The 15602-nt window shown below is 34.5% G+C and overlaps 1 protein-coding gene across 11 annotated transcripts in view; it reads left to right on the top strand.

Annotated features, from left to right (window-relative positions):
- KHDRBS2 (KH RNA binding domain containing, signal transduction associated 2) overlaps window positions 1-15602 on the top strand; it is a 624430-nt gene that overhangs the window by 372038 nt on the left and 236790 nt on the right. For all 11 annotated transcript variants that reach the window (XR_007725261.1, XR_007725259.1, XR_007725264.1 and 8 more), the window contains exon 6: window positions 1358-1556. Coding sequence is in view for 2 of the 11 variants with exons in the window: in XM_050788994.1 (XP_050644951.1) it covers window positions 1358-1556 (199 nt within the window). In the remaining 9 variants the exon portion in view is untranslated. The remainder of the gene's footprint in view (window positions 1-1357; window positions 1557-15602) is intronic.

Below are 15602 nucleotides of genomic sequence, written 5' to 3'. Positions count from 1 at the left end.
GGAAATGGAAATGTGCTTGGAGGAGCAGTGAAGGCAAAATTGGTTTTTATATCCCTTTATATATTATCATGATAATACAGAATACTGTATTCTCAGCCATGTTGTACTTGAAGCCAGCACTGGGCCTCTGGGTCTTTGTGTTTCACCCTTTCCCAATCTAGGAGAGTATTCTTTATACATTAGACTCACAATAAGTTCTCTGATCATTTCTCTATTCATCAGCTCTATAAGCTATTTAAAACTTTTTAAAGGCTTTTCCCGCATTCGTATTCTTCACTCATAAAAGCTCACTTTTACTTTAAGCAAGAAAGAGCAATCTGACTGCTATTCATAGCAGACAGCATAACCTACGTCCCCATATGTGGCTACAGCCAAATACTGTTATTGTTGACATCCCAATGATCATCACTTTTTTTCCCAAAGCTTTAGTGTTCCCACTGAAAGCAGTGCTATCTAGAGGCCAACCTTTCAGACATAATAATAAAAAGTGAAATAACTGTGCTTTTGCCCAAAGACTTCAGACAAACACTCAACCTTTCTAAAAGCTTCAAAATACCATAAAAATTGGCTACAACCATTTGATCTTACACTTTTATTGCAAGCTAATTTTGTATCAAGAACTGCAATACAAAGTATTCAGTGTATTATTTTTATTACAGATACTAAAGTATTCCTCTAACACCATAGTTACCATAAGAAAATATATTCTGTCAGGAACTGCACCAGCTCAGGGGGTTACATGCATGATGATAAATCAGTGACAAAGAGTTGTGATTTCAAGTGACCTCAAACTTAAACTGCTGTAATAAAATGATATCACTATGGTTAGACTTCCACATTTTATTTAAGTGCAGACAACTTTTTTTTTTTTTTTTTTTTTGGTGAATGACAGCATTGCCCATCACTGTCTATAATCCCCAGCATAGAGGAGATGTAGACATCCAGCTGCTCAGTTTCAGAGATGGTCCAGTGAGTCATATATCAGACAATGCTCTGATTTGTGTCTTCTTGGAGAATTTGGAATTTAATGGGGTTATATTCAGAGTGGGTTTTTCTTTGTTTTTTTTTTTTCTTTGCTTAGGGTTTTTAGTTATGTAAAAGACAATAACAAAGTATTTTACATGGTTTTTATAAGAACTAATCATAGTCAGTATTTGCAATTATTGTCTTCTATAGATATCAACACACTTTGTATCTTATATAATTTCTATTAAACACACACACACACAGAGAGAGAGAGAGAGAGAAATTTGTATTTCTTTCACTGTATGGAGGCTGTGAGATGAAAGCTTTTTCTGTGATAGTCTCTTTTCTCGCATCACCTGTTTCTCATCTATACATGACTTGTTTCTCTTAGGGGCCGTGGGGGTGCCATTCCTCCTCCCCCACCACCTGGACGAGGTGTTCTCACCCCTCGAGGAAGCACTGTAACCCGTGGAGCCCTTCCAGTGCCACCTGTAGCAAGAGGTGTCCCTACCCCTCGAGCCCGGGGGGCACCAACAGTGCCAGGATACAGGGCGCCTCCTCCTCCAGCCCATGAAGCTTATGAAGAATACGTAAGTACTCTCAAGAAATAAGTTGTAAGGATGAGTTCAATTGATTAGTTAACAAGCTACGTCTCAAACCGTTCATATACCATGAATATAGCAGGTAATGTTTGTTGCAGAAACGAATGTCATTTGCAAGAGAATTTAAGCAGTGCGTTTAAATGAGAGCATTTTGAGAAAAGGTTTCGTTTTACAGGTGTCATCACTGTTAGTGCTAGTTAAAGAGCTTGTATTTTAAGAACCAAACTATCCTGAGGCTTTCTTATCCTTAGGAAGTTTGATCAGATTTCAAATGAGAAATAATTATAAACAAAAAGTGAATTGCCATGTATTCAGAGATTTCCGGAACTTGATAAATATTAGCATAAAACTCAGAAATATTTGACAAATATAATATGATTATATTATACACTTTGGGACTATTGTAAGACCGTGTGGCTGGTCTTTCATTTATATATCCTGACTCTTTCTTTCACCATATTAAAGACGGGATTGGCATAAAAAATTCAAAAAATTATACAATGAACAGACGAAATGCAATGTTTCCAAGCATCCCCCTCCTTTCCTATCTACTATTATCTTTTGGTCATCTTATGTATCTAAACATCTTTTAACCTTTAGTTCTGATTGTCAGTATTCCACTAATTACACTGTGGTCCTTGTGTTCATTTCTCAGACTAGATTGTGAAACTTGTAAAAAGGGAAAATTTACTAACAGTGTAACAATAGGAAGTCTTCTGTAAATGTTAAATTTAAGTGATGCAAGCCAGATCATTGTACTATGAAAAAGATTTATTTTGCCTTTAACCTCTCCAGCATGTCCATCTCCTGATCTAGGTATTTGTTTCATTCAACTGTCCATAAGCATGCTGTCCTGTTCAACGTCTTATATAAATTATTTCTCATTAAACATAAACTCATCAAATACAGTTACTGTCACATATCGGGCACTCAAAACATATGGACTGGTTAATAGTCAAAACTTAGCTATAAAATAAAGTGAATATAGTTTATAGGTATTACTAAGAGTATATTAATTTTATCATGTATTCATTTTTAGGAATAATGTTACTGCTTAAATATGAAATATTGACTATTATCTATAAGAGTGAAGTAAGTGTAAAAATCCACTTCTGGAACAGATGAAATGTGTTCATCTAAGTATCTTTACTACATCAAGTATTAATATTTAAAAACTTAGACAATCTTAAAATTGCAAAACCAGAAACAGAAATCATATTCTACTCTGCAAACAAACCCACAAGTCAAAAAAACTCAGGGACTAGACCTAGTTCTGCCATTTCTTGCCAGAGACATAGCACGTGAAAAATAAGTACTTGTTTAAATGAATTAAAAATCCACAACAAGGGTGGCAGGATCACTTTTATCTTTGAGGAACTGTTTAGCTCAACAATCTTTATGTATGTTGTCACTATGGTGTTTTTGTCTTCCAAATAGAGGCTTAAACAGATCAATTTTTAAAATTAAGAAGAGAGAAAAACTTAGTTATTGGGGACCCAGCCGCAAGGACAACATGGAGAGACACTAATTTTTAGAGAGGAAAAAGTATTATGAGCTTGGCGGACATCCCAAAATATATCTAGGAGAACATACTATTGATAATAGTAAAAAGTATATGGATATATTTTTGAAAAACTGTTTATAGCATATTTTATGAAAACCTGTCCTGTATTATATTTTCATTATTTTTGTTTCTGAAAACAATTTAATGAGTAAGGTTTAATATGTGGCTGATAGGCTGCTGGCTGCAATCTTTGAAATCCTTAGTGCTCAACCCCGATTAGCACTCAAGAGCTGCTACTCTCTGCTCTAATTTTAGACTATTGATTCCTCTGCAAAGGGTAAGAAAAACAAAAGTTTAAGTGTTTCAATAACAAAATAATAGCACCATGCTGAGTTGATGGTGAAAATCTCAAAGGAGTTCTTAACTTTCAGATAAAACTTCCTAGAAAAGCTTCCTTTTATTGTAAATCACGCTATGAGTCAATTCACTCTTCAGACTTCTTTCTCCCCTGCTGAGTTTTCAGTGTTAAATTTCTGACCACATAGAATATATTTAGGTAATCAAATCCACTCCTGGCAGCTGGCCTGACAAGAAACAGCTTACTGTAATTGAGAATGCTGTTTAAAACCATCATTAGTGTTAGCTGAGTCTTAAAAGTTTTTTGAATTTTAGTTTGTTACACATCGTAACCCAGACTTTAAATATTTTAAAGCTTTTTTTCATTGACCTTCTGCTAAGATGGTACATTTACATTTTGTAGATCCATCTTCATGATTGAAGTAGATTTGCCAAATCAAAAATAATATTTCAACAAAAGCTTCCATAGGACAAAATATTAAGCATTATCAGCTCTACCATTGCTAAAAGGGAATAAATTAAAACTAAAACTTTTGAATACTTCCTAGGTTCCAGTCACTGCATATTAATTCACTTAATCTCAGGATAATACTAGCAACTAGTTTTAGATTTTACTATTTTAGTAGGTAAAGAAACTGAAGCTTGGAACTGAGAATTGCATCCACTTTTCTGTCTCTACAACCTCTCGACCTAATGCATTGTGTTTCCTCTTGGTAAAGAACCATAAAGTATCAGTATCCTGTAGAGTACTATCTCACAGAGAACTCACACCGTTTCACACAGATCAGTTGTACTTCATACTCCCATCTAGACCACTAGCCAGTGTTTTAGTCCTCTCAGCAGTACTTAGGACATCTCCCAGTATTTATACCTGCATGAATATCTCCAACTACAGAGAACTCAATACCTCCAGAAACTAAGTGCTGGAAACAGAAAAACTGTAGTCAAAGAGAAACTGTCTGTACTCTAAAAATTATGCCATCTAGTGGGAGAGACAGCATTAGTCCAACAATTTAACATACATGCATTTGCTATATAGGGCTCTTATCTTACTCTCCCTCTGTTAGAAGTCATTTGCTATTATCTTATCTCCCTTACAAGATTTTATACATCCTAAAGGCAGTGTTTCTTAAATTTGCTTTATCTTTTCGGTCCTAAGTAAAGTGCTTTGAATAGAACCTACTTATGATATTTAGGGGAAAAGGTTATACATATGCACACTAATACATATATAAACATATATATTATGACAGTAGAACACAGCATATAGTAAGTACCAAATAGAAAATATGCATGCTCTGGTAAAGGGAATCATCACTGATGGCTATATGGCTGTTTTAGAAAACCTCTAAGAGAGTAAGAAAAACAATTGCAAGGAGACCAGGATAATAGTTATAACATTTAGAAGCAGAGAGAAGAGGGAGAAAAGTCCGTGCAGAAGGGATGGTAAGAGCAAAGACAAGAAAAGGAAACTTTCAAAGCAAGTCTAAAGAATCTGGAAAAGCAATTTGGTGAAATAGAATTTCTTTAAGATAGCAGGGAAATAATGGAGAGAAAAGTAGAGAAGAGTTACATATACCCTCAAGGCTGGACTTCACTTATAATAAAATGCCACCTGAAGATTTCATAGCAAAAGGTAACCTGAGGTTTTGGGGAATCTCATAATTCTTAGTTGTCTAGGGTGGATTAAAGAAGAGGATGAAGAAAGGAGAAGATTTAGGGAATTAACAATAGTGAGGCTTACTGAGATGTGGCCCTAGCTATGACGACAGGGATGAGACTGGAAGTATTCAGGCCAAAGGTAAAACTGAAGGTAAAAACAATAGGGTTTGATGGCAAATGCATTTGGAAGGAGTAAGAAAAACCAAGCAGGCCTCACTCAAAGGTGTGTTTGTACATGGGAATGGTTAAAGGAAAAGGCACAGGAAGGAAGGCCATAATGGGGAGGGGTGGACAGTGAAGGAGTGACTTTGACGCTAAAGAAGCTCCCTCCATGTCTGTGGGAGGGGCTTATAAATGTGTTTACGTGGTCATCTCTCTTTGTTGCAAAAGTAAGGTATTTTACCTGCAATCCCCAGGTGACATCCCCACCTATCACACTGCCCTCTGGGTCAAATGGTGGCAGAGGGGGCATGACTATCTGTGAAGAAGAGTTAGACATTTATTTAGTTTGGGTTTAGAGAAATATTTTGTTTGCATTATTTAGATATTGCTACTGTTCTGTTGTAGAAATATTTCCAGGAATACTCCTACCATCTCGCCTAGTGTTGTGACACAAGTATTCACAGATAGAGGTTTTACGGCTATCGATTGTGAACTACAACACTGATACAGGAAGGATGTGATTAGTGGAGGAGAAATAATGTTTGAATTGTATTGGGCCAGAATATGCTCTGTGGACAACTCTTTCAAATCATTCAGCTCAGCTATGAAACAGACTTGACAGAAGTTTCCCCAAATATCAGAACAATGCTAATGGCTATAACGTAACTAGCAATGAGTTGTGAAACAGAAATGCACTTTTTAAAACTATCTGTACCAACTCTATTTTTTTCTATCAACCAGTTGGAGAAAAAATCCTTAATTTTCTTTCTTCTCTATAGAAAATATTATCAAAATTATTGTCGTATTAGAAGATGATCAGAACGTAGACCTCCAAAAAGCATAGAGATTCGTTGACTAACAAAACAGAAATTCTGTATTGTTTTCTAGATTTTGTGATGTTAATAGTATTTTCAAGTTTAGAAAATTTACAGTTGTTTGTTATTGCTTTTCTCATTCAAAATAAATATTCACTTTCCTGCCAACTATGTGTAATTAATTTTTTAATCTTTTTCTTAAACAGGGAATGCAAAATTATATAATTTTGAGGCCCCATAAACTTTGCATCCCACCCTGAAGAGGAAAATAATGGCAACATTTATAGGAAAATACACATCTCTATGGGGGACAGAGCAGGGAGAGAGTGTTTAAAGAAAAAGCTGTGTAACCTTAGTTTCTTTCTGGTACTAAAAGTCTGTTCTGTGCTTAGCTAGAACCAAGTTAGTGCTGTTAATAAGTATGCTATTCCTTGTGGAAATGCTGTCCTTTTAACAAAGGTTGCATAGTGTAACAGTAACAAAGGTTACTGTTATGTGCAGGTAAAGGCACACAGCTTCTGGAAGTGTCTGTCAGAACATTTCACCCTATGGAAACATACTGACAACATAAAAATCTGCTTATATAAACACTCCCTTGTAACTCATATGTTGGTGTATAGCTTTTTAAAAAGCAGATCAAAAACAAAAACAAAGACACTTCAGGTATACAAAACAGTTTCTAGTTTCTAAAGACATATGTTTAATTTATTTTTAAATTATTTCATATTTTCTCTAAGGGTTAACACCCAGACATCAAGGAGTTGTATTAGGGCACAACAAAGCAAGAAGAGATATAATTAAAATTCAGTTCAGCACGACATGAGAAATTTTGACTCTATAATCAATCATGCTAACCTAATTTATAGAATGCATTTTGATAAATTTTTGAGAAGTTTCTCTTTTCATCAGCCTTGAGTAAGCCTGTCAGCATTCCAGCCTATCCTATCATCTAATTCAGACTCTGAGGCATCCTTCCAGTAACAATGAGAGAACTAGAAAATTCAATGGTAAATCAATAGTCTTTAAAAGTTCCATAAATGAGTTCAGGCTGCCAACCCTCAGTTTCATGTGTATGGAACATTTTTTGACAGGAGAGGGAAATAGGTATTAAATGATAATTGAAATCAATTCTTGTGCCATTTTTGTGCAAGGAAAGATTATGAGCCTGGTCTATGATGCATTTTGAGGGGAGCCACGTGTGTTTTTTTGTGTAATAGCCAAGAGCCTTTACCCAAAGAAGGCAGATTTTTATTAGAGTTTTTAGACTAGATATTTGTATTCCATTAAACATTCTTGTCTGAGTTTCATGCTCTAGTCCCCATTTATTAGAGACTAATTTACCAGGATGCATTACAGAGTTTTGTTTCTTGAAATGTAACTAATATTTAAAATAACTGAAACATGCAAGGTTAATGAAATGTATTGTGAAACTATAGGATCAACTATTCATAGAAAAGAAAAAGGTAGAGGTATGTAAATACTGTTAAAATATTACATTTATTTCCAATAGTTATGTAAGATGAAACCTTTTAAAATTGTGCATATTCTTCTTCTGCAGTTGAAATTCGAATAAGCCATCCTTCTAGCATTATGTTTAAATTTTAAGTCATTTTAGAACAAATGCAGATTCTTCTATTGGCTACAATACTCAGAATTATATTCAAACCTGTACTTTATAATTAACATGATGACTAATGTCTTTCGTAACACTTACAAGGATGAAAATAGGTTTCTCTCTGTGCCATTTTGAGATGGCTTCTAGCTGCTGTAAAGTATTATATCATAAAGTATTTTAAAGTTTCCTCTAGGCTCTGTTGGAGTAAAAAATGCCATGATCTTTATGCAATTTCTGCTGTAGACACAGGGAGGACAGCAGTGGCAAAAATGACAAACTGCCATCTCAGCCTCAAGGAGTTCTACCTTTTTTTTGCAATATTATTTGTATATTTTAGGCTATCTTATTTTCTATCTTTTGATCATACACATGGCCTAAGGATTAAAAATGAAAGTGAGTTGAGCCTTGATTTATTTCTATGGGTATATTCCTAAAAAGCTATGCTGGGTACAAGTTAATAATTTTAAATCATTTTTTCCTTCTGAGTTCATTATAGTTTTGACAATTATACTCCCACAGAAAAATTAACACCCTATAATGAGTTACAAATCATACCTAAGAATCCTAGAATTCACTTTAGATTTTGTTGGTTGAAAAACATTCATCACTGTGTTTTGACAACACCACCCTTATAATTTTCTGGCAAGGAAAATGTCAATACAAATTGCCTGCTTAGTAGGATTGTCACCGGCTTTGCAGAAAGCTTTATAGGAATGGTTAATTAGGACTGAGATCTTTTCCACATTTTGGACCTTTTCTGTTATGGATTCCCTATTTAGTGGAAAATAGAGGCTGCTAAGTCCTTCTATCAGAAACAGATATTTGTGATTATTTTCTATGATATCTTATGATCCAAAGGCTTTTACTAGGGAAGCTGCAGATATTCTTTGCCATAACTTATAATAATCTCAAGATTTGAGTTAAGACTACTTGTCTTCATTGTTGAAGATGGAAAATCACATGTTTCCTTTATATGAAACCATGTTGTGGATCAATTTGGCAGAGGAAGGACACAGAAAGGACCCTTGTTTATTCCTTCTGCCGCATAGTTCTTAGAGACCAAATAGAGAATAGGCTGCATTGCTTAGAAACCAAATAGAGAATATACTGATGGGCTTTTTATTTTTTCATCTTTCTTCAAATATTGACATTCATTCTTCAACAGTACCTCTGACTTATAAACATCCATATAAAGTGAGTTTTTATTTTACACTTTCATGGATACTAATAGAGTTGGAGAGGTGCAGATACAACTAGTGTGAGTGCCAGATAGAAGGTGCAGGTTGCTGAGGGATGAGTAATTTGTTATTTCAAGTGATCTTTTCTTTCTTCTTCTCAACATCTACAAATAAGCCTGAAACCTTTCCTACTTTTTTCTATTCTTGGTATAGGGGGAGAAAACCTCACATGTTAAGAATCACAGAGATTGTGTATCAAAGAGAACAAGAGATATTTTGCTTCTAACGTTCTCACTTTCTTCCTCTTGTGCAGCAGTACTGGATGTTGTAAACTACTTGAAAATAAAAGCTGATGCCCTTTGTTGTAATTTAGCCCATGTTGTAATTTCTGGAGGTCATTTATATTGCAATATTTTTGGATTAAATAATATAGCTACAATATATACCTTTGCAGAATAATAAATAACCAACCTAAATGGTAACTGGTGCCCACAGCCAACATATTTTGCCCTTCTGCACAGGTACACAGCACCCGTTGTTGTCAGACCTCCTATTCAATTTGTTGGTGCCTGAGCCATACTGACTATTAATATTGTAACACTTCCACACTGGTGAATTTTAGAAATTCAGCACTACAGGTGTTCCCAACTAGACAAATTAAGTCAACTAAATTAGAGATTAGGAGGATTCCCTATTGAAGTCCTTGAAGCAGATGTCTAAGCCAGATGGTTGCACTGCACCAGAACCTCGTGTGATCACAGTGCTGATGCATTTGTGACTTCAGAAATCCCTGTACTTTGCCTGTCAAGATGTTGAACTTTCTCACTGTCTCTTTCTTGGTCTTTCAGTGTGTCCCACATCTGTAAAGAGGGTTGAACATAATCTAATGGACCTCACTACCTCTCTCCAGCATTTATGTAGAATCTCCTGAATGCAAAAGGCTTCATGCATTTTGAATGTTTAAAAAAAGGTCTTTTTGAGTTCACTATTTTAATTTAATGTTGGAGAAATTAAAGTTAGGAGAGTAACTAACTAAAGTCACATGACTGGAAATGCCAATCATAGATTTGCTGACTTTCCCTACAACTCTTTTTCCAATGGATATTACAAGGAGAGAAGAAAAGGCACAAATGCACTTAATCATGGGCCTTCCAGGTCAGTCATCTGGCACCCATGTGGATCTGAGGTTCAGGGTTTTCTAAAATTACAGAGAGTAGGCTGAGAACATGACATATGAGAATGTTTGAGCCCTTATACCAAGTATATATATGCACGAAGTTTCTGTGGTCCAAATTTCTCCTCTTATCTTTCCTCCTCAGAAACCTAATGGCCTTCTAGAAGCTGCACACAATCCGTGCCACATCCTGTGCCTTTTATTTTTTAGTTAATGACACTCCTAAGGAAGCAAATGTTTGTCAGCAGCATAAACAAAATGAAGGACCCTAGTTTTCCTTTATTTATCAGAGTGGTTTCTTCTTGGAAACAGGATTGATAGAAATCATGTAAGAATATTCTTCATGTCACTTCTTTCTAAGACTTCACCCAAGAGTAAGAAGTTATAGTTGTGAAGACAGGAGTATAGTTTACTGTAAGACAGAAAACACACTTGGAGGCAGGAAAAGATTTTAGGAGATATTTCTGGGGATTTAGTCAGTTAAAAAGTAGCTCCTTACTCATTAAGCAGGAACTGATCCCTTATATGTTTGAAACCAGATCTTTAGAAAATGTGCCTGTTTCATATTCCAAATACATTAAAATATTTTAAGCAATGTATCAGGTACAGAACAGAATTACACACATAGATCTGTAAATATAATGAAGCAAAAATACATTTCATTTCCTATCTAGATTTTGTTTGAGATTTTCTTTTACATAAAATATACACTTAAGATCTAGACAGCAGAATATGATTGTTTCATATGTCACTTAGGCAGCAGATATTATCCCTAAAATAAATCAACCAAATCCTCTCCCTTCCAGAATGCAATATTCTCTATTAAAATTGGCTCCCAAATTAACAATTTTCCTCCAGCTATATTTTGTATTTTTTCTATTATAAGTTTTTACAGGGCTATTATAACACCACAATTTCAGCTTTCATCTCCAAAACTATCTTAAATCTTGACTCTCTCTATTGTCATATCTGTTCTACAGTCTTCAATTTTGTGTGTACTCTTCCATTCGGAGTACCTCTCTTCTTATACTCATGCATCCGAACCTGATTTCATCAAACAATTCCAATTTACAATTCCTCCTGATTTGCCTACTTCGACTTAGTTGAGCCTGAGAAAAATCTAAAAATTATAATTTGATTCTTTCTTTGCTTTGTCTCAAATATTAAATCAGATTTATTTTCCTAAAATGCTAAATTTATCTTATCACTTCTTTGTTTAAAAACATCAATCTCTTCCTGTTACCTAAAGGTTAACTTTTCAAATTTGTACATATATAAATATATAATACTATGAGAAGATAAAAATATATAATGTTATGAGATAAATATTATGAGAAGATAAAGATGAACTTACTCTTAACTAATGGTTTCATTTTCAAATAAGATTTTGACAAAAAAAAATTTACAATAGATGAACAAGAGACAAGAGTCCTAAATTTATATAGTAGATACAGTTAGCAGCAACTTTAAGATGTTAGTATGTTAAAGGATACTGAGCTATTTGACTAAATTTACTTTAATGTTTATAGACTCCCCATTTTGTATTATGCTAATTTCCACAGGCAGAGGCAATGAAGGATAAAAAGGTGGTCACCTTTATTAGATGTCTATTATATGTTAGGACTTTATTTAATATCACAATAATAAAAGTTAAGAGGCATAATTCTTGTTTTTTTCATTAAGGAGTTTTAGGGTCTAATAATTAGATACATATATCAGGCATAGACCTGATAACAGAGCCAGATAGGTCTGTCTTCAAAGCTAACGGCATGTAAAGATGTAAAAGGCAGAGTCCCTGGCTTTAAAAAGGAAACAGGTAAGATAGCTGGAGAAAAGCAAAGCTCACAGATACAGGGCAGAATATAATTTGTGAGGGTGAACTCCAGACTTCATTGTTAGATATATGCTGATATTTTCCTGACTTACCTCATAAAGTGGGTGTGAAGTAGTACCAGCTGGAAATCCCATTAAACTAAATATATCTGTAAGATTTTTTATTAGCCTTGCTTCTACTCAGAAAGCCTGAAGAACTAAGTAGGTATACTGCTTTCTGTTTGATATAGTAAGTATGTGGGAATTTGGTGGAGGGGAAGCAACTAATAGTCTTCAACTTTATGGTAGTCAGGATAGAAAAGACTAGGGCAGTTAGATGTATAGTCAAGTTCTTTAGAAGTCTAGAATATTAATAGTAGCAACACAAACAATGGGAATAATGAAAATTATAATAGAAGCAACTAATATAATTAAGTAGTTATTATGATCTACACACTAGGCAAAGGTCTTTACTTTTAGCACTTAATTTTGCAGTAACCATATTTTTATTGATATTATGCTCATTTTACAAACAGATTTGAAGAGGTTAAGTAATATGCTCAAAGTTGCCTAGCCAGTAAGTGGCAGAGCCAGTGTTCCTAAGTTTGATGGAAAAAGTGGTGCTCATAGCCTCTAAGCTGTAACAATGTAGCGTTTAACACATGGCGGGTGCTTGTCTAAGTGCTGTATACCTATAGATTCAAGTTATTTTCTTGGCACCCGTATAAGTATTATTCCTGTCCTAGATATGAAAGCTTACATCCAGAGAAATTGAATAATTCAACCAACATCATCCGGGCAACCAGCAGCAGAACAGCAAGTTCAAAATTAGCCGTCTAGCTCTAGTTCATGCTGCTCAGCTATCCCTGGGGAACCAACAAAAGTGTCGTTTAGACAGTCAGCTACAGATAATATCAAAGGAAAAGAAATAAGTACAATACTTGAAGGAACCACTTGGTCAATCTACCTGGACTATAAGTGAACACATAAAAACAAGGTCTTGTTGGGAGAAAAAGCTTGAAAAATAAGTTAGGGGAAAAGTAGTACAATGAATTGTGAAAAAGAATTGCCTAGAAGAAAACTTAATAATTAAGTTGGTTATTAGTGGGGGGTTGTTCAATGTTTCTGAGACATCTAGGAAACTGTACTTCATGAAGATTAATGTGGCTGTGCAGGGCAGCAGGAACCGGAGCAGGTAGACAAGCAGAGACGGGAAGTGTCGTTGGAAGTTATGTAATGACCTAAATAAGAATGGAATAGAAAAGAGGGAACTATGGGAAATACTATGGAACATATAGTAAATTAATTGAACCCAGCTCTGGAAATAATTCCACAATTTATGTCATTACATAAGACATTTTAGATAATCTAAAAATGGAATACTATTAAATATTATTGTATTTCTTTTTACTATAAATCATTTTTAATTCATCTACATAATGATAAAAGCTTAGACTATTAAACATTTTAGATAATTTTTATGGAAAAACAATCTTCATAAGATTTTTTTAAAAGATTTAGGAAAGTAATATCTATATTTTTACTATAAGTAAAATAATGTAAGGTAATCATGTAATGACTACAGATTTTTTAGCCAAATGCTTGAACCATTTTCTAAAGAGATGTTTTAAACATACTATCACTGAAACACAGTGGTTTTTTACACCATTTTTTTAGAGGTACCCATCTGTCAAAGGCAATTTTAGCCCTTGCTCCAGTTGCATAATAGTTTTTTTTTAAGTAGTTTGTGTCTTTATTATTTGTCGGAAATTGCTTCTTTGTTTGCAGAGCCTCTGCAGCTCCTCAGGGGAGCAGTGTGGGTTTGCGTGTGCTGTAACCCCCTGAGAATATAAACTCCGCCGAGTTAAAGGAGGGAAGCAATGTGGGTAAGGGAGAGGGGGGAAAAAAAAAAAAAAAAAAAAAAAAAAAAAAAAAAAAAAAAAAAAAAAAACCAGAACTTTCTGATTACTAAGAAACATCGTCTTCCTTTTCCATAAATCCTCCACTGAATTTTCTATTTCCACTCCCAGGAAGGCATTTAAAAGACACACTATAGGAAGTGTGTAATTATCTTTTTTCTAATGTATTTTCTAGGCATTTCTAGGTCCTCTGGCTTCCTAATTTTCTTTCTGTTCCTTTGGGTCTTTTAGCCAGACCAGAACAAGAAAATTTAAAGGGTATGTAAGACTGGAGGTCCAGTGCAGGGGTCAGCAATATTTGCCTGTAAATAAAGGGCCAGATAATAAATGTTTTAAGCTCTGTGGGCAATGCAGTCTCTATCATGACTACTCAACTGTGCCATTGTGGCACAAAAGTGGCCATACACAATATGCAAATGAGTAGAGTGATTATATTCCAGTGAAACTTTATTTATGAAAACAGGTGGCCAGGCTGGATTTAGCCCATGGGTCATAGTTTGCCAACTCCCAGTCTAATATATACCACCTACTGTATCTGGGTCTCATGACAGATATCAGAATCAAATTTACAAGGAACATATTTCTGCAATAGTGGCAAAAAAAAAGTCCCTGGAATTTTAAGTTGGTTAAATTACCCAAGGCCATTTATTTCCTTTTCTCATAGGGGCTGCATGACACAGAGGTGGGACGAAACATTACATAAAATCATGTCAAATTTACTCTATCAGTTCTCAGAGACGGTAGTTTGCATATACTTATTTTTGACTTCAAGCTCCTTCCGTCCTTTTAAAGATACATAAGTGATGCAGCACATTGCCAAATTGCTCACTGCAACAACCAAATGCCATTAAAGGAAAAAAAAAAATCTCATTTTCAGCAGAGCTTCAGAAGGCTAGATGATGAAGGCACCAGGCAGGTGAGTGTCTTGTTAAATGATAAATGAGCTTGGATCCTCTTATTTTTTTAGAAGAATGTAGGTACACTAATACCAATATTCTATATAGCTACCTACTTCTGATGATAAATTCTTCTGTGTCACCTCACTGGTAGTGCTAGGTCCCTGCCATTTGTAATAATCTAGTACGGTAAGCTACTGTCAGATAAATATTCACACAAGCGCACTACTTGTTTTCTTCTGAAAGAATCTGTTAGCCATCATGCTTTAGACAGACTCAAATTTAATGCATTCTTTAAAAAATGTGTTTGGCAGTAAAAATGTTGTGGAAATTGATCTTGTTGTAAAATTTAGCACCTTAGATTTGACATTAAGGCCACTTAGAGACTTCAGCAATCAGTAAGGCATAAAGAGAACAACTGAATTTCAAGGTAATGGTTTGGAGGGCATAAAGTGAAAAACTGCAAGATGCTGCCAAACCTAATCTTTTAAGTTGGTCATTTATTTGTCAACTATTCCTGCTCCAGGGTACTCCACGTTTGCAAATAAAAAAATAAATAATGTCTTTCTCTATGACATTGTTTTAAATATGGGAGGAATATACCTGAATCTTTAAAGATTACCCCAACTTCACAAATCAGCAAGAAAACAAAAACTCAAATCATACAGAAAATGACAAAAAAGAATGTAATAATTAAAAAAATAAATAAGAGAGTAATTATGACATTTAAAGTTAGACAGTTATAACCAAATCTGCTAGTTTGAAATCAGAATTAAAGAACTATAAAATTAACTATTATAGACATGGAGAATAAAATAATTATCATATTAGCAGCAGAAGGTGAAAAGTCTTATTTGTATTTGGTGCCTGGTAGAAGGTTGATTTTAATGACATATGTTGTAGTCATGACACAGTTCAGTAGAAGGATAGATACAATACT

Source organism: Macaca thibetana, chromosome 4 (genome assembly GCF_024542745.1).
Source record: "Macaca thibetana thibetana isolate TM-01 chromosome 4, ASM2454274v1, whole genome shotgun sequence".
Taxonomy (NCBI): domain Eukaryota; kingdom Metazoa; phylum Chordata; class Mammalia; order Primates; family Cercopithecidae; genus Macaca; species Macaca thibetana.
This window is presented reverse-complemented; position numbering and strand designations above follow the sequence as displayed.